The sequence below is a fragment of the Leuciscus leuciscus genome (genome assembly GCF_965113295.1).
Source record: "Leuciscus leuciscus genome assembly, chromosome: 23".
In the NCBI taxonomy this organism is placed as follows: domain Eukaryota; kingdom Metazoa; phylum Chordata; class Actinopteri; order Cypriniformes; family Leuciscidae; genus Leuciscus; species Leuciscus leuciscus.
Window position 1 is genome coordinate 33739164 of NC_138747.1, and position 23257 is coordinate 33762420.

Genomic DNA, 23257 nt, shown 5'->3' on the forward strand with positions numbered 1-23257 from the left:
CAGTTACGACAGCCATTCATAAAACTCACTTACACACACAGCAATAATACATCTACCAGTCACACACTCACAGACACTGGCCTGTTTCTCTGTTGATCTGATGGACGTACAGAGTCAGTGCCTTAACCAGTTTAATCTTCTCTAATAAAGACATCTGATTAACTGGTCAACACTGGTTTTCCTGTGGTTTTGAATCATTGAGCTGCACTGATGCTCATTCAGGAGACGTGCGTGTGTGCTGACGGTCACGTGTGTCAGGAGACGCGCGTGCGTGTGCTGATGTCACGTGTGTCAGGAGACGTGCGTGTGTGTGCTGACGGTCACGTGTGTCAGGAGACATGCGTGTGCTGACGGTCACGTGTGTCAGGAGACGTGCGTGTGTGTGCTGACGTCACGTGTGTCAGGAGACATGCGTGTGTGCTGACGGTCACGTGTGTCAGGAGACATGTGTGTGTGTGCTGACGTCACGTGTGTCAGGAGACGTGTGTGTGTGTGCTGACGGTCACGTGTGTCAGGAGATATGCGTGTGTGCTGACGGTCACGTGTGCCAGGAGACATGCGTGTGCAGACGGTCACGTGTGTCCGGAGACGTGCGTGTGTGTGCTGACGGTCACGTGTGTCCGGAGACGTGCGTGCGTGTGCTGACGGTCACGTGTGTCAGGAGACGTGTGTGTGCTGACGGTCACGTGTGTCAGGAGACATGCGTGTGCAGACGGTCACGTGTGTCAGGAGACATGCGTGTGCTGACGGTCACGTGTGTCAGGAGACATGCGTGTGCTGACGGTCACGTGTGTCAGGAGACATGCGTGTGCTGACGGTCACGTGTGTCAGGAGACGTGCGTGTGCTGACGGTCACGTGTGTCAGGAGACATGCGTGTGTGCTGACGGTCACGTGTGTCAGGAGACGTGCGTGTGTGTGCTGACGGTCAAGTGTGTCAGGAGACAGGATGTGATGCGTGTGTCAGGAGACAGGATGTGATGTGTGTGTCAGGAGACATGCGTGTGCTGACGGTCACGTGTGTCAGGAGACGTGCGTGTGTGTGCTGACGGTCAAGTGTGTCAGGAGACAGGATGTGATGCGTGTGTCAGGAGACAGGATGTGATGTGTGTGTCAGGAGACATGCGTGTGCTGACGGTCACGTGTGTCAGGAGACGTGCGTGTGTGTGCTGACGGTCACGTGTGTCAGGAGGCAGGATGTGATGCGTGTGTCAGGAGACAGGATGTGATGCGTGTGTCAGGAGGCAGGATGTGATGCGTGTGTCAGGAGGCAGGATGTGATGCGTGTGTCAGGAGGCAGGATGTGATGCGTGTGTCAGGAGGCAGGATGTGATGCGTGTGTCAGGAGGCAGGATGTGATGCGTGTGTCAGGAGGCAGGATGTGTGCTGACGGTCACGTGTGTCAGGAGACATGCGTGTGTGTGCTGACGGTCACGCGTGTCAGGAGACAGGATGTGATGCGTGTGTCAGGAGACATGCGTGTGCTGACGGTCACGTGTGTCAGGAGACGTGCGTGTGTGTGCTGACGGTCACGTGTGTCAGGAGGCAGGATGTGATGCGTGTGTCAGGAGACAGGATGTGATGCGTGTGTCAGGAGGCAGGATGTGATGCGTGTGTCAGGAGGCAGGATGTGATGCGTGTGTCAGGAGGCAGGATGTGTGCTGACGGTCACGTGTGTCAGGAGACATGCGTGTGTGTGCTGACGGTCACGCGTGTCAGGAGACAGGATGTGATGCGTGTGTCAGGAGGCAGGATGTGTGCTGACGGTCACGCGTGTCAGTAGACATGCGTGTGTGCTGACGGTCACGCGTGTCAGTAGACATGCGTGTGTGCTGACGGTCACGTGTGTCAGGAGACGTGCGTGTGTGCTGACGGTCACGCGTGTCAGTAGACATGCGTGTGTGCTGACGGTCACGCGTGTCAGTAGACATGCGTGTGTGCTGACGGTCACGCGTGTCAGGAGGCAGGATGTGTGCTGACGGTCACGTGTGTCAGGAGACATGCGTGTGTGTGCTGACGGTCACGCGTGTCAGGAGACAGGATGTGATGCGTGTGTCAGTAGACATGCGTGTGTGCTGACGGTCACGTGTGTCAGGAGACGTGCGTGTGTGTGCTGACGGTCACGTGTGTCAGGAGACATGCGTGTGCTGACGGTCACGTGTGTCAGGAGATGTGCGTGTGTGTGCTGACGGTCACATGTGTCAGGAGACATGCGTGTGTGCTGACGGTCACGTGTGTCAGGAGACGTGCGTGTGTGTGCTGACGGTCACGTGTGTCAGGAGACGTGCGTGTGTGTGCTGACGGTCACGTGTGTCAGGAGACAGGATGTGATGCGTGTGTCAGGAGACAGGATGTGATGCGTGTGTCAGGAGGCAGGATGTGATGCGTGTCTCACCTTCCAGCACCTCCCCGTCCCGTTCAGTCTTCATGAGCTCCAGGAGTGTGTGTGTCAGACTGAAGGACAGAAAACACACACGGGTCACACACAGACAACAGTTCTACTGCAGAAATAAACTGTATAATAATAATAATAATAATGAGGCGTGTTGCATATGCCGTGGAGGAATGACAAACTGTGCCTCAGTTAAACTACAGATCCTGTTCAACATTTTACTCCATTAAATTCTTAATTACCTAACCAAAATTACCTTTTTTTTGTTTATTAATGCAAGTGGAGTGGAACTCTGTATAAACCCAACTGGGTTTCGTTCCCCTCCTTGTACTGTATCCATGTGATATTCGTGCAGAACAAATAAACATAAACATAAAAAAGTATTTAAAAGCAAACACTTTTCTTAGCTTTTTATTTATTTTTTATTAAGATTAATAATTTTAAGATTCTCATTTCATCTCAATTACTGAGAAAAGATGATGTATGAGATACATTTATAAACATTTAAATCTTCATAAAATTTTTAAAATCCAACAGAACTCAAATCAAGCACAGATTCCCCAAACTAGTGAAGTATAACAGAGTATTATTACTCAAATGCTTCACAACCGCTGCGGTAATAAACCCACTAACATCAAACTTCTCAAATAAAAACATTAATTATTGCATTTGTCATGTATGATGTTTGTGTGTTTTAAGGGAAACTCCTGCACAGAATAAAACACACACGAACACGACTGAGATCCTTTAAGCTCAAAATCCCACAGGAGAAGCTTTTCCCATCAGAACCACCAATTATAACAGTAACTGAAGCTCCTGTGAAACCCCAGAAAACAGGGAACGTTCCGGGAAGATTCCCTCACAGTCATCAACACGTTCTTACAGTAACGTCAGGAGAACGTCTGGTCTAATCTGGTCTTTAATAATGTTTCTTCCTGAAACATTTTAGTTGGATGTTTGTGAAACTGTTTTAAATGTCGCTACTTGTTTCAGAGCGTGTTTGAAGAATGGAGTGTGTCCTTAAAGTTCGTTCACATAACAAAGAAGAAACATTTTAAAAAACGTTCAGAGAATATTCAGAAACAATGTATTCATAACTTAATGGGAACGTTAGCAAAACATTCTTTGAATATCTTTCAGTTCAGAGGAAACACACACTCTGTGTGTGAGAGAGAGAGTGTGTGAGCTGGGTGTGTGTGTGTGTGTGTGTGTGTTTGTGTGTGTGTGTGAGAGAGAGAGCTGGGTGTGTCTGTGCCGTTGGGTTTATCACAGAACTCTCTCGCTGCTCTTCACAGATTAAACAGTGAGAGTGAGTGTGTGTGTGTGTGTGTGTGTGTGTATGTGTGTGTGAGTGAGAGTGAGTGTGAGAGTGAGAGAGAGAGTAAGCAGTGTGTCTACTCACAGCCTAACTCAACAGAAGATCACTGGTCAGATGAAGAAAAGCACCGAGCGCCACAGTGAGTGATGTCATTCATTCAAGTGAAGGATTCTGGGAAACGGAGGAAGCGCTCGTAGACTCAGCTGTTTAATCTGTGAAGAGCAGCGAGACGGTTCAGTGATAAACCCAACGGCTCACACACACTCTCACACACACTCTCACACACACTCTCACACACACTCTCACACACACTCTCACACACACTCTCACACACACTCTCACACACACTCTCACACACACTCTCACACACACACACACTCACACACACACTCACACACACTCTCACACACACTCTCACACACACTCACACACACACTCACACACACTCTCACACACACTCTCACACACACTCTCACACACACTCTCACACACACACACACACACACACTCTCACACACACTCTCACACACACTCTCACACACACACACTCACACACACACACACACACACTCACTCACTCACTCACTCATACACCCGTTACAGTGTGATAATGAGCGATACACACGTTACAGTGTTAACGAGCGATACACACGTTACAGTGTTAACGAGCGATACACACGTTACAGTGTTAACGAGCGATACACACGTTACAGTGTTAACGAGCGATACACACGTTACAGTGTTATTAATTAGTAGTTAATTACAACAGAAAACACATTTACTGTCAGCTCATGTAAACTAGTGTATTTAATGTTCACTGCTTTTGTAAAGTGTTACAGTGACATTTCTCAGATAGTTCGTAATCTGACGCTTATTTCTCATTTTCCAACGACAGAAAAATTAGAAACGACTCTAACGAGTGACAGGTTCAGGGAAACTCGTCATGTTAATCTCTGGGTCAGGGGGACACTAACCCTAACTCATCATGTTCATCTCTGGATCAGGGGGACCCTAACCCTAACTCTGGATCAGGGGACCCTAACCCAACCCTAACCCTAATCACAGTGAGAAGCTTCACAATCTCTGACTGGGTCGTGTGTTTATTAAAGCGCAGAATCTGATGCAAACACTCTCACACACACACTCTCTCTCTCACACACTCTCTCTCTCTCTCTCTCTCTCTCTCTCTCTCTCTCTCTCTCTCTCTCTCTCTCTCTCTCTCTCTCTCTCTCTCTCTCTCACACTAAACTAACGAGACGCTGACAAACACTTCCATGACGAGACGAGTGTTTCAGTCCTGCAATCCTCCACAGATTAATGTGTTCATGTTTCCTATTCTCCAAACACTAGAGCTGTTCCTCTGATCCCGAGAGGACCTGATTGAGCACAGGTGTGACTCTGGCCTGATGGGATCTGGATCTACTGTCCACACACACACACACACACACACACTCACACTCACACACACACACACACACACACACTCTCTCTCTCTCTCTCTCTCTCTCTCTCTCTCTCTCTCTCTCTCTCTCTCTCTCTCTCTCTCTCTCTCTCTCACACACACACACTCACACACACACACACACACACACACACACACACACTCTCTCTCTCACACACACACACTCACACACACACACACACTCTCTCTCTCTCTCTCTCTCTCTCTCTCTCTCTCTCTCTCTCTCTCTCTCTCTCTCTCACACACACACACTCACACACACACACACACACACACACACACACACACACACACACACACACACACACACACACACACACACTCTCTCTCTCTCACACACACACACACACACACACACACACACACACACACTCTCTCACTCACTCTCTCACTCTCTCACTCTCTCTCTCTCTCTCTCTCTCTCTCTCTCACACACACACACACACACACACACACACACACACACTCACACTAGATGAACATCTGAAGTGATGATCACAGCGCGATTATGAATCAAACAGCAATAATACATTTGGTTACATTTGGTTAAATTACATTACATTTGGACATTTGGTTCCCACAATGTAATATAAATCAAACGCACACACACACACACACACACACACACACACACACACACACACACACACTCTCTCTCACACACACACACACTCACTCTCTCTCTCTCTCTCTCTCTCTCTCTCTCTCTCTCTCTCTCTCTCTCTCTCTCTCTCTCTCACACACACACACACACACACACACACACACACACACACTAGATGAACATCTGAAGTGATGATCACAGCGCGATTATGAATCTAACAGCAATATTACACAATCATAAGAGTGCAGAAGTGAAGGACACAATGTTGCAACTCCAGAGTTTCCCTCAGTAAACACAAACATCCTCAGCTGTGTGTGTGTTCAACACATAATGTGCTTTTATAAATCAATATTCACGCTATAGATGCAGAAATCACGATAAACTGCTTTCATTAGTAACTACTTACAGAAACTCTTTACTTTAAGGTCATGTTGAGTGTACTTACACGAAGAGCTACTGAGTCATATTAACTGACAACATGTACGTACTAGGGTTAAGGTTGTGTTTAGGGTTAGTTGCTTGAAGTTATACAGTATTAGCTGTTATTACTACAGTAAATAAAGTCACTTGTGTAACTGCGTCGCCATAAACTAAAGTGTTGCCTTCCTCTTATTATAACTCTATTATTCTCCCACAATCTGTCCTTCTTCATATCCTCGGCTTATCCTTGCGCGCATATCAATTGTTAATTAAGTCCTTACAAACTTTGCTTAGATTTCATTGCCATTATTTCCACACACACTGACTCAAGCAGAACTTCAGGTAGAGCCGCTGTTCACTTTAAGAGAATTCATTCATCGGCAACATTTCCCTTTCACTCGCTGATCGCGCCAGTCTGAGAAACCACTAACTAAACATCATGTTTTCATCGATGTGACACTGAATCAACTCACTCACTCACAGAACAGTCTCCTGATGAAGAAGAAGAAGAAGATGAAGATGAAGATGAAGAGAAGAAGACCCGCTCAGTCTACAGGCATGAGGACGCGAAGGTGACAGCGAGTGACGACAGCAGCGAGACGTTTCAAAATAAGAGTCCGGACACCACGTGGAGTCACGTGTCAGTTCTTCTGCTGTTCTCTACAGAGACAATAAAGTTAATTAATTATTTATTTTAAAGTCACCATGAAATCAAAATTGACAGTTCGTATTTTATGGAATATTGCAGTATTTATTATAAATTATTTATCCGGGCACATCATTATTTTTTAAAACTTGTTTTAATGTGCTCTCCCAATCTTTAAAGTCAGCATGAAATACGTTGTCGTAATTACAACTTGTAAACTGGGAATTTTCCGAGATCTCCCACTTGTACCACATGACTGCTGCAGATTCATATTGGTTTTGATAGCATCGCCATAGAGATAATAAAAAATAAATAAATAAGTAAACATAATTTTAGATTCGAGGACTGAGCATCATATGTGTTGTCAAATCGTGAAACAATGACGACATGAACTGAACGAATACAAAAATAGACCTTCGTCAGGTTATACTCCATATTGAATTAAACGCAGATGAAAATGAGGAATAGACATATATACTCTTATTACAACAGCACACACTATAAAGCTCATAGATCATATCATTTCTGTTTGTTTTTCAGAAAGATGTTTCGTCAGCTGAACAACCGCTATGTTGTTAAACAACAGCCCAGTCGACTGAACCCGCTGTAATCTGTCCCTCTCACAGACAAATGTGGGCGGGGCTTGATTGTGTCTGTGGGGAATTGATTGGCTGGTTGGATGGTTGTGGTTTGCTATTGGCTGATCCCCTGTGAGTGACAGGTTGCCCCACCCTCGTCATCAGAGATGCTGCAAGAGGAATTTATTCTGATTCAACATTATTAACACAATAATGATGTGCACCCATAAATCATGTAGAATAAACACTGCAATATTCCATAAAAAATAAGAATTGTCCATTTTGATTTCATGCTGACTTTAAAAGAGTGCAATGCTATGTTTCTAAGGGAAATGTGATTATTTAGTTTTCGTGTCGCGCTCCATCACAGTAGTTTCAGAGGCTGGTTTACAGAGTGTCCAGCAGGGGGCAGCAGGCGCGCGGCCGAGGCAGCGCGCGCCGCAGAAGAAGACCAGTGTCGCACGTGCGGTCAGAGAGTGAAGTCAACACGAGATTATTGTGATTAACCTGAGACTGTTTAACCTGTGACATCACTGTATAACCTGAGACTGTTTAACCTGTGACATCACTGTATAACCTGAGACTGTTTAACCTGTGACTTTATAACCTGAGACTGTATAACCAGTGACTTTATAACCAGTGACATTACTGTATAACCCGTCCGGAACACTATGAGTGTGTCGATGCCCCAGAAGCGCTATTACCGGCAGCGCGCGCACTCCAACCCCATGGCCGACCATACCTTCCAGTAGTAAGTGTGTGTGTGTGTGTGTGTGTGTGTGTGTGTGTGTGTCTGTTAGTCCTTTACTGTGTGTGTCTGTGTGTGTGTGTGTGTGTCTGTGTGTGTGTCTGTGTCTGTGTGTGTGTCTGTTAGTCCTTTACTGTGTGTGTGTGTGTGTGTGTGTGTGTGTGTGTGTGTGTGTCTGTCTGTTATGCTGGGTACACACCAAAAGATAATCGGGCTGATTATGGGCCGATTTCTCCCCTTCCGACAATCCTAGCTATGTCCCGATTATCTTGATGGTTTAACAGATTATTTAATCAGATTTTCCCTTGGTGTGAGGTGTGTTAAGAGTGTCCGAACCTGCTCGGAAGAACGTCGGAGCCGCTCCGATCGCGAATCGTAAATATTAAACATGTTTAATATTTACGATCAGAAATCCTGATGTGTGGGGGGAACTCCGAGGACAAACACGCGCACACACTGGAGATTATCGCGTGAAACGAAACAATATCCAATCAGAAAGCGAGATGATGGAAGACACGGTCATTCTCTCTCACACACACACACACACACACACACACACACACACTTGCAGGAAGCTTAATGTTAAGATTTAGTATTCATATTGTGTAAATTTCGAGGAAACAAGCCTTTGTTTTTCATTTTAAGAGCAGAACTTTTACAATACCTAAACACAATATTGGGTTTGAAAAATAAGAAAGCTGCAAAGTGTTTTTTCAATCTGTAAACATTTTCAAATTTTTGTTTAACTTTTAAGTTTGTCACTGTTTATGTATATGTCTTTTTATGTTTGTTTATCGGCTTTACTCTTTGTACCCCCCTGACTGTAATTGTATAATTCTTAAAATCAATAAAAAAAAAGATAAAAAAAAAAAAAAGCTGAGTGTTAAGGGTTCAGTGAGGTTCTATAGACTAGAGGGATTAAATAACTTTTTCTAAAGAGACAATAAATCCAATAAAGAATAAATAAAGACAATAAAGAATGAATATATTTCTGTATAAAAGGTTATATATAATGGTAGGTACAATGTTTTTTTCACGTGAAATTTTCTGTGAAAATCATTCCAAACACTATCGCAATTTCTTCCTGCATATCGTCCGTCATGCTTATTCTGAAGTCTCACGATATTTTGCGAGATTTCCTGTGTTCATAGTCGAGACTCTGGTTGAAAAGCTGTTTGTGTGTGGTGTGCTGTCTTTGTCACATCATGGCACACCACACACTATAGGAGCAAAACGCTTAAATCTAGGATTTTTTGTCCTCATGTTTGTGGTCTGTCACATTTTGAAAATCTTATAAGATGTAAAAAATCTTTTGGTGTGTACCCAGCATTAGTCCTTTACTGTGTGTGTGTGTGTGTGTGTGTGTGTGTGTGTGTGTGTCTGTTAGTCCTTTACTGTGTGTGTGTGTGTGTGTGTGTGTGTGTGTGTCTGTTAGTCCTTTACTGTGTGTGTGTGTGTGTGTGTGTGTGTGTCTGTCTGTTAGTCCTTTACTGTGTGTGTGTGTGTGTGTGTGTGTGTGTGTGTGTGTGTCTGTCTGTTAGTCCTTTACTGTGTGTGTGTGTGTGTGTGTGTGTGTGTGTGTCTGTCTGTTAGTCCTTTACTGTGTGTGTGTGTGTGTGTGTGTGTGTGTGTGTCTGTCTGTTAGTCCTTTACTGTGTGTGTGTGTGTGTGTGTGTGTGTGTGTGTGTGTGTGTCTGTTAGTCCTTTACTGTGTGTGTGTGTGTGTGTGTGTGTGTGTGTGTGTGTTAGTCTGTTAGTCCTTTACTGTGTGTGTGTGTGTGTGTGTGTCTGTGTCTGTTAGTCCTTTACTGTGTGTGTCTGTGTGTGTGTGTGTGTGTGTCTGTTAGTCCTTTACTGTGTGTGTCTGTGTGTGTGTGTGTCTGTGTCTGTGTGTGTGTCTGTTAGTCCTTTACTGTGTGTGTGTGTGTGTGTGTGTGTGTGTGTGTCTGTCTGTTAGTCCTTTACTGTGTGTGTGTGTGTGTGTCTGTTAGTCCTTTACTGTGTGTGTGTGTGTGTGTTAGTCTGTTAGTCCTTTACTGTGTGTGTGTGTGTGTGTTAGTCTGTTAGTCCTTTACTGTGTGTGTGTGTGTGTGTGTGTGTGTCTTTTAGTCCTTTACTGTGTGTGTGTGTGTGTGTTAGTCTGTTAGTCCTTTACTGTGTGTGTGTGTGTGTGTGTGTGTGTGTGTGTGTGTGTGTGTGTCTGTTAGTCCTTTACCGTGTGTGTGTGTGTGTGTGTGTGTGTGTGTCTGTCTGTTAGTCTGTTAGTCCTTTACTGTGTGTGTGTGTGTGTGTGTGTGTCTGTTAGTCCTTTACCGTGTGTGTGTGTGTGTGTGTGTGTGTGTGTGTGTCTGTTAGTCTGTTAGTCCTTTACTGTGTGTGTGTGTGTGTGTGTGTGTGTGTGTTAGTCTGTTAGTCCTTTACCGTGTGTGTGTGTGTGTGTGTGTGTGTGTGTGTCTGTTAGTCCTTTACTGTGTGTGTGTGTGTGTGTGTGTGTGTGTGTGTGTGTGTGTGTGTGTCTGTCTGTTAGTCTGTTAGTCCTTTACTGTGTGTGTGTGTGTGTGTGTGTGTCTGTTAGTCCTTTACCGTGTGTGTGTGTGTGTGTGTGTGTGTGTGTCTGTTAGTCTGTTAGTCCTTTACTGTGTGTGTGTGTGTGTGTGTGTGTGTGTGTTAGTCTGTTAGTCCTTTACCGTGTGTGTGTGTGTGTGTGTGTGTGTGTGTGTGTGTGTGTGTCTGTTAGTCCTTTACCGTGTGTGTGTGTGTGTGTGTGTGTGTGTCTGTTAGTCCTTTACCGTGTGTGTGTGTGTGTGTGTGTGTGTGTGTGTGTGTGTCTGTTAGTCTGTTAGTCCTTTACTGTGTGTGTGTGTGTGTGTGTCTGTTAGTCCTTTACCGTGTGTGTGTGTGTGTGTGTGTGTGTGTGTGTTAGTCTGTTAGTCCTTTACCGTGTGTGTGTGTGTGTGTGTTAGTCTGTTAGTCCTTTACCGTGTGTGTGTGTGTGTGTGTGTGTGTGTGTGTGTTAGTCTGTTAGTCCTTTACCGTGTGTGTGTGTGTGTGTGTGTCTGTTAGTCCTTTACCGTGTGTGTGTGTGTGTGTCTGTTAGTCCTTTACCGTGTGTGTGTGTGTGTGTCTGTTAGTCCTTTACCGTGTGTGTGTGTGTGTGTCTGTTAGTCCTTTACTGTGTGTGTGTGTGTGTGTGTGTGTGTGTGTGTGTGTGTTAGTCTGTTAGTCCTTTACTGTGTGTGTGTGTGTGTGTGTGTCTGTTAGTCCTTTACTGTGTGTGTGTGTGTCTGTTAGTCCTTTACCGTGTGTGTGTGTGTGTGTGTGTCTGTTAGTCCTTTACTGTGTGTGTGTGTGTGTGTGTCTGTTAGTCCTTTACTGTGTGTGTGTGTGTGTCTGTTAGTCCTTTACTGTGTGTGTGTGTGTGTCTGTTAGTCCTTTACTGTGTGTGTGTGTGTGTGTGTGTGTGTGTGTCTGTTAGTCCTTTACTGTGTGTGTGTGTGTGTGTCTGTTAGTCCTTTACTGTGTGTGTGTGTGTGTGTGTGTCTGTTAGTCCTTTACTGTGTGTGTGTGTGTGTGTGTGTGTCTGTTAGTCCTTTACTGTGTGTGTGTGTGTGTGTGTGTGTCTGTTAGTCCTTTACTGTGTGTGTGTGTGTGTGTGTGTGTGTGTGTGTCTGTTAGTCCTTTACTGTGTGTGTGTGTGTGTGTGTGTGTGTGTGTGTGTGTGTGTGTGTCTGTTAGTCCTTTACTGTGTGTGTGTGTGTGTGTGTGTGTGTGTGTCTGTTAGTCCTTTACCGTGTGTGTGTGTCTGTTAGTCCTTTACCGTGTGTGTGTGTGTGTGTCTGTTAGTCCTTTACTGTGTGTGTGTGTGTGTGTGTGTGTGTGTCTGTTAGTCCTTTACTGTGTGTGTGTGTGTGTGTGTGTGTGTGTGTCTGTTAGTCCTTTACTGTGTGTGTGTGTGTGTGTGTGTGTGTGTCTGTTAGTCCTTTACTGTGTGTGTGTGTGTGTCTGTTAGTCCTTTACTGTGTGTGTGTGTGTGTGTGTGTGTCTGTTAGTCCTTTACTGTGTGTGTGTGTGTGTGTGTGTCTGTTAGTCCTTTACTGTGTGTGTGTGTGTGTGTGTGTGTGTGTGTGTGTCTGTTACTCCTTTACTGTGTGTGTGTGTGTGTGTGTGTCTGTTAGTCCTTTACTGTGTGTGTGTGTGTGTGTGTCTGTCTGTTAGTCCTTTACTGTGTGTGTGTGTGTGTCTGTCTGTTAGTCCTTTACTGTGTGTGTGTGTGTGTCTGTTAGTCCTTTACTGTGTGTGTGTGTCTGTTAGTCCTTTACTGTGTGTGTGTGTGTGTGTGTGTGTGTGTGTTAGTCCGGTGTGCCCGCAGGAGATGGACTGGGCTCAGCTTTACCGTGTGTGTGTGTGTGTGTTAGTCCGGTGTGCCCGCAGGAGATGGACTGGGCTCAGCTTTACCGTGTGTGTGTGTGTGTGTTAGTCCGGTGTGCCCGCAGGAGATGGACTGGGCTCAGCTTTACCGTGTGTGTGTGTGTGTGTTAGTCCGGTGTGCCCGCAGGAGATGGACTGGGCTCAGCTTTACCGTGTGTGTGTGTGTGTGTTAGTCCGGTGTGCCCGCAGGAGATGGACTGGGCTCAGCTTTACCGTGTGTGTGTGTGTTAGTCCGGTGTGCCCGCAGGAGATGGACTGGACTCAGCTTTACCTTGTGTTTGTGTGTGTGTGTTAGTCCGGTGTGCCCACAGGAGATGGACTGGGCTCAGCTTTACCGTGTGTGTGTGTGTGTGTGTTAGTCCGGTGTGCCCGCAGGAGATGGACTGGACTCAGCTTTACCGTGTGTGTGTGTGTGTGTTAGTCCGGTGTGCCCGCAGGAGATGGACTGGGCTCAGCTTTACTGTGTGTGTGTGTGTGTGTGTGTTAGTCCGGTGTGCCCGCAGGAGATGGACTGGGCTCAGCTTTACCTTGTGTTTGTGTGTGTGTGTGTGTTAGTCCGGTGTGCCCGCAGGAGATGGACTGGGCTCAGCTTTACTGTGTGTGTGTGTGTGTGTGTGTTAGTCCGGTGTGCCCGCAGGAGATGGACTGGACTCAGCTTTACCTTGTGTTTGTGTGTGTGTGTTAGTCCGGTGTGCCCGCAGGAGATGGACTGGACTCAGCTTTACCTTGTGTTTGTGTGTGTGTGTTAGTCCGGTGTGCCCGCAGGAGATGGACTGGACTCAGCTTTACCGTGTGTGTGTGTGTGTGTGTGTGTGTGTTAGTCCGGTGTGCCCGCAGGAGATGGACTGGGCTCAGCTTTACTGTGTGTGTGTGTGTGTGTGTTAGTCCGGTGTGCCCACAGGAGATGGACTGGGCTTCGCTTTACCCGCAGTTCTTCCGCGAGGGAAACGGGAGCGCGCAGGTGGAGTTTGCGGACATCGGCTGTGGATACGGAGGACTTCTGGGTAATCTACACTTATTTCATATGTCTGAGAAAATATATAAATGTATATTGATAAAATATATTGGGCCATTTTATTTTAGAGAGTGTGTGGTTCAGGACCAAACTCCCCACAAAGACAGTAAAATCAGAAGTTTGCTCAATGCTGGAGGAGGTGTGAGTGAGGCCAGCAGGGGGCGCTGTTCACCCTGTGGTGTGTGCGGTGAGGGAGGCCAGCAGGGGGCGCTGTTCACCCTGTGGTGTGTGTGGTGAGTGAGGCCAGCAGGGGGCGCTGTTCACCCTGTGGTGTGTGTGGTGAGTGAGGCCAGCAGGGGGCGCTATTCACCCTGTGGTGTGTGCGGTGAGGGAGGCCAGCAGGGGGCGCTGTTCACCCTGTGGTGAGTGAGGCCAGCAGGGGGCGCTGTTCACCCTGTGGTGTGTGTGGTGAGTGAGGCCAGCAGGGGGCGCTGTTCACCCTGTGGTGTGTGGTGAGTGAGGCCAGCAGGGGGCGCTGTTCACCCTGTGGTGTGTGCGGTGAGGGAGGCCAGCAGGGGGCGCTGTTCACCCTGTGGTGTGTGTGGTGAGTGAGGCCAGCAGGGGGCGCTGTTCACCCTGTGGTGTGTGTGGTGAGTGAGGCCAGCAGGGGGCGCTGTTCACCCTGTGGTGTGTGTGGTGAGTGAGGCCAGCAGGGGGCGCTGTTCACCCTGTGGTGTGTGTGGTGAGTGAGGCCAGCAGGGGGCGCTGTTCACCCTGTGGTGTGTGTGGTGAGTGAGGCCAGCAGGGGGCGCTGTTCACCCTGTGGTGTGTACGGTGAGGGAGGCCAGCAGGGGGCACTGTTTACCCTGTGGTGTGTGTGGTGAGAGGCCAGCAGGGGGCACTGTTTACCCTGTGGTGTGTGTGGTGAGTGAGGCCAGCAGGGGGCGCTGTTCACCCTGTGGTGTGTGTGGTGAGTGAGGCCAGCAAGGGGCGCTGTTCACCCTGTGGTGTGTGTGGTGAGGGAGGCCAGCAGGGGGCACTGTTTTCCCTGTGGTGTGTGTGGTGAGTGAGGCCAGCAGGGGGCGCTGTTCACCCTGTGGTGTGTACGGTGAGGGAGGCCAGCAGGGGGCGCTGTTCACCCTGTGGTGTGTGTGGTGAGTGAGGCCAGCAGGGGGTGCTGTTCACCCTGTGGTGTGTGTGGTGAGTGAGGCCAGCAGGGGGCACTGTTTACCCTGTGGTGTGTGTGGTGAGTGAGGCCAGCAGGGGGCGCTGTTCACCCTGTGGTGTGTGTGGTGAGTGAGGCCAGCAGGTGGCGCTGTTCACCCTGTGGTGTGTGTGGTGAGTGAGGCCAGCAGGGGGCGCTGTTCACCCTGTGGTGTGTGTGGTGAGTGAGGCCAGCAGGGGGCGCTGTTCACCCTGTGGTGTGTGTGGTGAGTGAGGCCAGCAGGTGGCGCTGTTCACCCTGTGGTGTGTAGGGTTGGGAACCGAAACCCGGTTCCAATAGGGAACCGGTTCCGACGTAAACGGTAGTAACGAGACCGAATAAGAACTAAACTTTCGGTGCCTGACTTTTTTCACCGCCCCTATAAAACATCTCGCGGCACGAATGATCCAATAACAAAACATATCCAGTTAACCAGCAGAGCATTCATTTAGTTTGTTTGTTAAATAAGAGACGATCTAGCGCTGAACTGTGTTTTTTAAATCAAGTGATCAAAGTGCTCGTTGCCGCTGCGATCAGTGGCGCGGATACAGTGTTTTCTCTTGTGGCTCGCGCACACCGCACTGTCTTCACTCGGACGCGCGCTTCAATACGTTGCAGAGATCGATCTATTTATGAGGCGCCGTCTATATGAGTGTGTGTGGAGAGTTTGTGTGTGCGTGCTCGCGTCTCAGATGAGTATGTGCGCGGAGAGTTTGTGTGTGCGTGCTCGCGTCTCTGAGTATGTGCGCGAGTTTGTGTGTGTGTGTGTGAGTGTGTGTGTGCTCGCGTCTCAGATGAGTATGTGCGCGGAGAGTTTGTGTGTGTGTGTGTGTGTGCTCGCGTCTCAGTCTCAGATGAGTATGTGCGCGGAGAGTTTGTGTGTGTGTGTGTGTGTGTGCGCTTGCGTCTCAGATGAGTATGTGCGCGGAGAGTTTGTGTGTGTGTGTGTGTGTGTGTGTGTGCTCGCGTCTCAGTCTCAGATGAGTATGTGCGCGGAGAGTTTGTGTGTGTGTGTGCGCGGAGAGTTTGTGTGTGTGTGTGCGCGGAGAGTTTGTGTGAGTGTGTGTGTGTGTGTGTGCGCTTGCGTCTCAGATGAGTATGTGCGCGGAGAGTTTGTGTGTGTGTGTGTGTGTGTGTGCTCGCGTCTCAGTCTCAGATGAGTATGTGCGCGGAGAGTTTGTGTGTGTGTGTGCGCGGAGAGTTTGTGTGAGTGTGTGTGTGTGTGTGTGCGCTTGCGTCTCAGATGAGTATGTGCGCGGAGAGTTTGTGTGTGTGTGTGTGTGTGTGTGTGTGTGTGTGTGTGTGCGCTTGCGTCTCAGATGAGTATGTGCGCGGAGAGTTTGTGTGTGTGTGTGTGTGTGTGTGTGTGTGTGTGTGTGCTCGCGTCTCAGATGAGTATGTGGGCGGAGAGTTCCGCGCGTCTCGTGTGTGTAGAGTTTGCGTGTGTGTGTGTGTGTGCGTGAGCGACTTTAGATGTGACGTTGTGCATTTCATATAGTTGGAGCATTCAGCAGTATACTGCTACATGTATGTGTGACTACTTAGTAGAGGTCGACCGATTCATCGGTTTTGCCGATTAATCGGCACCGATAGTTGATTGGTGGAACTATCGTTATCGGCAAAAATACATACCGATAGTTTTTCCTGGTTGCGTCCGTTGCTGGAGCGGCTGAGGAGCGCGCGCTGTCATTCATTACACAGTAAGAGAGAGCTGAGAAGGGTCTGCTGGCATCATGCAGTACAAGAGCGGCCTCTAGAGGTGTAATAAAAACTATCGCTGATGCCTCGTGTTGTTTATTTCGACACGTGATGCTGCGTGCTGCACTGAGAGCACACGCTGCCTGGAGAGCGCTGACATCAGATGCTCGTTTAAAGCACCGACAGCTAAAAGGTAGCCTATGTATACACTACATTTTGTCATATCATTATAAAGTGATTAATTTGTTGACTAAATGCTGCATTAGTAGAGAAAGAACAGCACAACATTATGTTTGTTTGCCTTCGAGGCTGAGAGGACGCTAACATTAGTAGTACCTCAAGCGGTTAAAACACTGACTAAAATAAATGTCCGACCCGAATGTTTAATGTCACAATTGTTACCTCTATTTGCATTAGTTTATATCGAGCTGGTCACTTTTATGCATTTAATATGCAGAGAAGTTGCATATTTAAAGCTAGAGACGTAAGATAGCAAACTGATATGTTCATACAGCCGACAGAAACATTTAAAAAAATCAGAAAAGCATTCGATTTCGGTTATTTTTTCGTCATCACTTTAATACATGTTTTGTTATTTTGATTAGATAATCATCAAGTGTTTATAAAATAGAAGCAAAAATGTGAGACTATACATTTAATATTTATGTAATTTCAATGCTCTGGCATTGTAGATATTTAAGCATGACTGTTTGGATTTATATGAAATGATAACACTTACAATAAAATTCCATATGTAACATTAACTAAGGTTAATAACTTCTGTATAAGGATTGTTCATTATTTGTTAATTAACATGTACTAATACATTTTTAAATTAAGGTTTTTATTTGTTAATCATAGTTAATGCATCAAACTAACATGAATGATCAAGGTGCAATTGTATTGCTCAAATATTATACCGATCAAATTTTGTTACTTTTTTATTCATTAAGTTGGCTTGAAAAATAACAGTTTAATAGTTACATTTTGAATGTAACTGGTTTTATTTGTTATTTAGAGTATTACTTTTTGTTTCAGTTTGAATGAATGTCTTTTATTGACTTCAGTATTTTTTCATATTATATATTTATTTCATTTAGCATGTTTTCATGGTTCAATACAGTTTTATTATTTTTATAATAAAGTTCAGCACTGTTTTACTTGGAGTGTTATGTTTGTTTTTATCCAGTATCAATTTTAAAAACTATCGGTTGATTAATCGGTTATCGGCAAGTATGGCCCAACCTAGCAATCGTTATCGGTAAAATCCACTATCGGTCGACCTCTACTACTTAGTATGCAAGCGTTTTATGTGTGCGTGAATGAAGTTCGATTTAAGCCCTAGACGGCGCCTCATATCTATTCGTTCTGGTGAAATCACAAAATATAATGCACACAAAGTGTCCCTGCTTGATATACAACCACTGATGAGCATAATCGGGTAAAAAAAAATAAAAAAAATAAAAAAAAATACGAATGCGGATTAGAACCCAAAACCTCTGACACTCTTGACTAAAGTTAAAGTTCAGCTGCAGTGTTCCTCTTCGGGTAAGTCTAGTATTTTAATGCCAACTGCAAATCTTGCATATCAAGTATGAAGTATATTTATATGAGGCTATACTATGTGTGTTAAATATTTCTGCTCAGTGTCAGATATTTCTCTGTTTTGTAAAAGTCTATAATATATAATATGTAATATAATATATATATAATATATAAATAATATGAGAAGACAAAATTTTGATCTTAACTTAAGTGTTTTCGGCTACATCAGTAGCCTTTTAAACGGCACAATTTTTTATTTAATCAGAAATCAGAAAATCTTTTTCAGAAAACACACACAGGTATTATTTTTTTGATAAAGTGTGTGCGCCGGAACCGTTTGAAAAATACAGAGTAGGTACTGGTATCGGATAAAACCCAACCAATACCCAACCCTAGTGGTGTGTGTGGTGAGTGAGGCCAGCAGGGGGCGCTGTTCACCCTGTGGTGTGTGTGGTGAGTGAGGCCAGCAGGGGGCGGTGTGTGTGGTGAGTGAGGCCAGCAGGGGGCGCTGTTCACCCTGTGGTGTGTGTGGTGAGTGAGGCCAGCAGGGGGCGCTGTTCACCCTGTGGTGTGTGTGGTGAGTGAGGCCAGCAGGGGGCGCTGTTCACCCTGTGGTGTGTGTGGTGAGTGAGGCCAGCAGGGGGCGCTGTTCACCCTGTGGTGTGTGTGGTGAGTCAGGCCAGCAGGGGGCGCTGTTCACCCTGTGGTGTGTGTGGTGAGTGAGGCCAGCAGGGGGCGCTGTTCACCCTGTGGTGTGTGTGGTGAGTCAGGCCAGCAGGGGGCGCTGTTCACCCTGTGGTGTGTGTGGTGAGTGAGGCCAGCAGGGGGCGCTGTTCACCCTGTGGTGTGTGTGGTGAGTCAGGCCAGCAGGGGGCGCTGTTCACCCTGTGGTGTGTGTGGTGAGCTGGTTGAGGAGAGATCCCCTGATTTGATTGTAAAGTGCTTTGGGTGTACAGTATAGTACAGTAGTACATATGGAAGCACTATATAAATGCCTCATTCATTCAATATAATGTACAAATTGGTTTCAGCTATTCTCATTTTATAAGTGCATATATCCGCAAATAATTTAGTGTATTAATAATTCATATAGTCAAGTCAAGTATATTTGTATAGCGCTTTTCACAATACAGATTGTATCAAAGCAGCTTCACAGTATTAAATTAAAATAATACAACAAAGTTTGTTTCAAGAGGAATTTATTGATTGATAAAATTAAATTAAATATCCCCAAAATATCCCCAACTGAGCAAGCCAAAGGCAACAGTGGCAAGGAACCGAAAAACTCCATCAAGTGACCTAATGGTGTCCTAAAACTCCATCAGGTGACCTAATGGAGAAAAAAAAACCTTGGGAGAACCCAGGCTCAGTCGGGGGCCAGTTCTCCTCTGGCATTTATGAGCTAGAGGCCGGATTGTAGTTTGAACTGTGGGATTATATGAATGCCTGGCTGAAGAGATGCGACTTTAATCTAGTTTTAAACTAGGAGAGCGAGTCTGAGCAACGAACAGTATCAGGAAGACTATTCCAGAGTTTTGGAGCCAAATGTGAAAATGCTCTCCCTCCTTTGGTGGTTCTGGATATCCTAGGTATGACCAAAAGCCTTGAATTTAGTGATCTTAAAGAGCGCGATGGATTATAGGGTGATAGAAGATCCGTTAAATAGACTGGAGCTAAGCCGTTTAGGGCTTTATAGGTCAGTAGCAATACCTTGTAATTAATACGGAACTTTATAGGTAACCAATGCAGTGATGATAAAATCGGTGTTATATGATCATATTTTCTTGATCTCGTAAGAACTCTAGCGGCGGCATTTTGGACTAACTGTAGCTTGTTTATTGAGGATGCAGGACAACCAGCTAATAAAGCATTACAGTAATCCAGTCTCGAGGTCATGAATGCATGAACTAACTTTTCTGCATCAGAAACTGATAGCATATTACGTAGCTTAGCAATGTTTCTAAGGTGGAAAAAGGCTGTTTTTGTAACATATGAAATATGATTTTCAAAAGACAGGTTGCAATCGAGTATAACACCCAGGTCTTTTAGGCTTGTTGAGAAATATAGTCTTTCTCAACAAATGTCATATTATTGTTTTCTTGTCTTATTTAATATTTAAAAGGCTGTCTAATAGTGTTGTCACGATACCAAAATTTTTGTTTCGATACCGATACCAAGTCAAGTATTGCGATTTCGATACTTTTTCGATACTTTTCCTGAAAAGGGAGAAACACTCTCAAATATCACTGCTGTGCTTTATTTTAAAACCGGGACAACATTCTAATCATATAACACACTAATAAATGAACATATGAACAGCAGATATATTAAACATTTGAACAAAATATGAAATATGAAATATAAAAAATAAATTAGAGCAATGACATTCAAGGAAAAAAAAAAGATAAATTTAGCAGCATTATATCATTTATCATAAGAAACATAAGAGCTTTATCTTGATTCTGAACTTTGAATAAAAATATGAACAGCGATTATATTAAACAATGTTTAATATTGGTAACATATGATAAGCCTCATTGGGGATATATTTTACATGTGGGGAGAGAGTTGTGGAAGGCCTATACTTCATGTTAAACATAAATATATAGCAGCAAAGACAACAATAGGCTACAGAATAATTCGTTCTGTATTGAGAGGTGCAATATTTGAAAATTGATAATATTTTTTTAAATTACATTTATATTGTATTTATGTCAAAACTTTCAAACATCAAAATGTCATTTATTAATATGTATTCGTGTCAAAATGACATAGAAACATCTTTTCCTATTCTATTTTGCCTGGAAACGCTTCCAACAGGCTTGCGTGTCGCGTGAAAAATAGGCGTCGGTTCTATTTATAGCATACACGCGTTTTCCGCGCGTCTCGAGCTGCGCCCAGACGCGTGTGTCACGCAGGCAGTTAACATGGGAGCCGAAATAAAAACGGACACGACACGCAGACAGTGTCTCGCCGGCCTTACAAATCTGGAACGTGGTCATTCTTAGAAGTATGATACTAATAAATTAAGGAATCGTGACGTTTTTCATTTCCTATTTACTTTTGAAGTATCGGTGCACCGTGCAACAGAGCAAGGTAGGCAACGTACTTCCATATGTCACTCCTCGCGTCATCTTTTTCTACGAGTCGTTCACCACTTGTGCTCGCACATGCAGCCATCTCGCTGTAGTGTTTTGTCACATGACACTGACAGCGGCCGGTTCTTTGCTGCGTGCGTCAGGAAAAAAACACAGACGTCCATAGGGAGGCGTTTTTTCAAAAAAAAAATTTAAGTATCGATACTGATAAATTTAGGTATCGTGACGTTTTTAATTTCCGAGTATCGCGATACTTTTGAAGTATCGGTACACCGTGCAACACTACTGTCTAATAATAATAAGGCCAGTATGAAGTATTCTTAAAATAATGATTTCTTCCTAGTCAGCTGTAACTCGTGTGTGTGTGTGTGCGCTGTTCCTCTACTATATCGGGTGTTAGTTCTCAGTGTAGTTTATAAAGCACATGATAGTTGGTTGTGTGGTCTTTGGTTGTGTGAAAGATTGCAGTAATCACTGACTCTGATTGGCTGATGCAGTTTGACCTCAGCGGTTAGGGTCAGGGTTAGCATCAAGGTTAGCGTCAGGGGCAGAGTTAGCATCAGGGTTAGCGTTAGCTTCACCGGCGTTTCTGATTCTGATTCAGTGTCTCTGCATCTCTTCTCTTCATCATGATCGGTTGTTTAGAAGTAAAGATTGCCCTGTTCTCACGCTCTCAAACTGTTCGCTCTCCTTCCAGAGTTTTTATAATAAACAAAAAGTGGATATTTGTGAAAATGTAAGCATTAACTTCTATAGTACCACCTTATAGCTTCACAACATCGAGCAACATATAGAAACCTGGAACTAAGTTGGCTTTCTGAAGGCATGACTACATCCTAACCTGTATAGCTCATCCAGCGACGTGAGGCTCGCCGTGAAGCTCGCCGTGAGCCCTGTGCAGGAGCCTGTGTGTGCGATGCGCGGGAGCCTGTGTGTGCGGTGCGCGGGAGCCTGTGTGTGCGGTGCGCGGGAGCCTGTGTGTGCGGTGCGCGGGAGCCTGTGTGTGCGGTGCGCGCGATGCGCGGGAGCCTGTGTGTGCGCGGGAGCCTGTGTGTGCGGTGCGCGCGATGCGCGGGAGCCTGTGTGTGCGCGGGAGCCTGTGTGTGCGGGAGCCTGTGTGTGCGCGGGAGCCTGTGTGTGCGGTGCGCGGGAGCCTGTGTGTGCGGTGCGCGGGAGCCTGTGTGTGCGGTGCCTGTGTGTGCGCGGGAGCCTGTGTGTGCGGTGCGCGCGATGCGCGGGAGCCTGTGTGTGCGCGGGAGCCTGTGTGTGCGGGAGCCTGTGTGTGCGCGGGAGCCTGTGTGTGCGGTGCGCGGGAGCCTGTGTGTGCGGTGCGCGGGAGCCTGTGTGTGCGGTGCGCGGGAGCCTGTGTGTGCGGTGCGCGGGAGCCTGTGTGTGCGGTGCGCGGGAGCCTGTGTGTGCGGTGCGCGGGAGCCTGTGTGTGCGGTGCGCGCGATGCGCGGGAGCCTGTGTGTGCGGTGCGCGGGAGCCTGTGTGTGCGGTGCGCGGGAGCCTGTGTGTGCGCGGGAGCCTGTGTGTGCGGTGCGCGCGATGCGCGGGAGCCTGTGTGTGCGCGGGAGCCTGTGTGTGCGGTGCGCGCGATGCGCGGGAGCCTGTGTGTGCGCGGGAGCCTGTGTGTGCGCGGGAGCCTGTGTGTGCGCGGGAGCCTGTGTGTGCGCGGGAGCCTGTGTGTGCGGTGCGCGCGATGCGCGGGAGCCTGTGTGTGCGGTGCTCGCGATGCGCGGGAGCCTGTGTGTGCGGTGCGCGGGAGCCTGTGTGTGCGGTGCGCGGGAGCCTGTGTGTGCGGTGCGCGGGATCCTGTGTGTGCGGTGCGCGGGATGCGCGGGAGCCTGTGTGTGCGGTGCGCGCGATGCGCGGGAGCCTGTGTGTGCTGTGCGCGCGATGCGCGGGAGCCTGTGTGTGCGATGATTGGTTCAGATGAGATGGTAACTGCTGTTAATGTTCCTCTGGTAGTTCGGTTGTCGGAGCTGTTCCCCGACCGGCTGATCCTGGGATTGGAGATTCGGGTGAAAGTGTCGGATTATGTGCAGGACCGCATCCGCTCGCTGCGATCGGCAGAACCGGGCCGGTACCAGAACATCTCCTGCCTGCGCAGCAACGCCATGAAGTACTTGCCCAACTTCTTCACCAAGGGACAGGTAGTGT

The 23257-nt window shown here is 46.7% G+C and overlaps 2 protein-coding genes across 4 annotated transcripts in view; one reads left to right on the plus strand and one right to left on the minus strand.

The window, feature by feature from the left end:
- slc11a2 (solute carrier family 11 member 2) overlaps positions 1-6787 on the minus strand; it is a 31874-nt gene extending 25087 nt beyond the window's left edge. Inside the window, exons 1-2 of one of the 3 annotated variants that reach the window (XM_082155537.1) lie at positions 6676-6787; positions 2394-2452 (exon numbers count right to left, since the gene is read on the minus strand). In XM_082155537.1, coding sequence (XP_082011663.1) covers positions 2394-2427 — 34 coding nt within the window. In that variant the 5' untranslated portion in view covers positions 2428-2452; positions 6676-6787. Of the gene's footprint in view, positions 1-2393; positions 2453-3792; positions 3910-6667 lie in introns of those variants that run through there. The other 2 variants (XM_082155539.1, XM_082155538.1) reach the window with 2 other exon arrangements.
- Positions 6788-7855: 1068 nt separating this feature from the next.
- The window catches only part of mettl1 (methyltransferase 1, tRNA methylguanosine), a 38484-nt gene continuing 23082 nt past the window's right edge, over positions 7856-23257 (plus strand). Inside the window, exons 1-4 of the mRNA XM_082155545.1 lie at positions 7856-8030; positions 8066-8169; positions 13480-13598; positions 23066-23250. Of these exons, the coding sequence (XP_082011671.1) occupies positions 8090-8169; positions 13480-13598; positions 23066-23250 (384 nt within the window). The 5' untranslated portion in view covers positions 7856-8030; positions 8066-8089. The remainder of the gene's footprint in view (positions 8031-8065; positions 8170-13479; positions 13599-23065; positions 23251-23257) is intronic.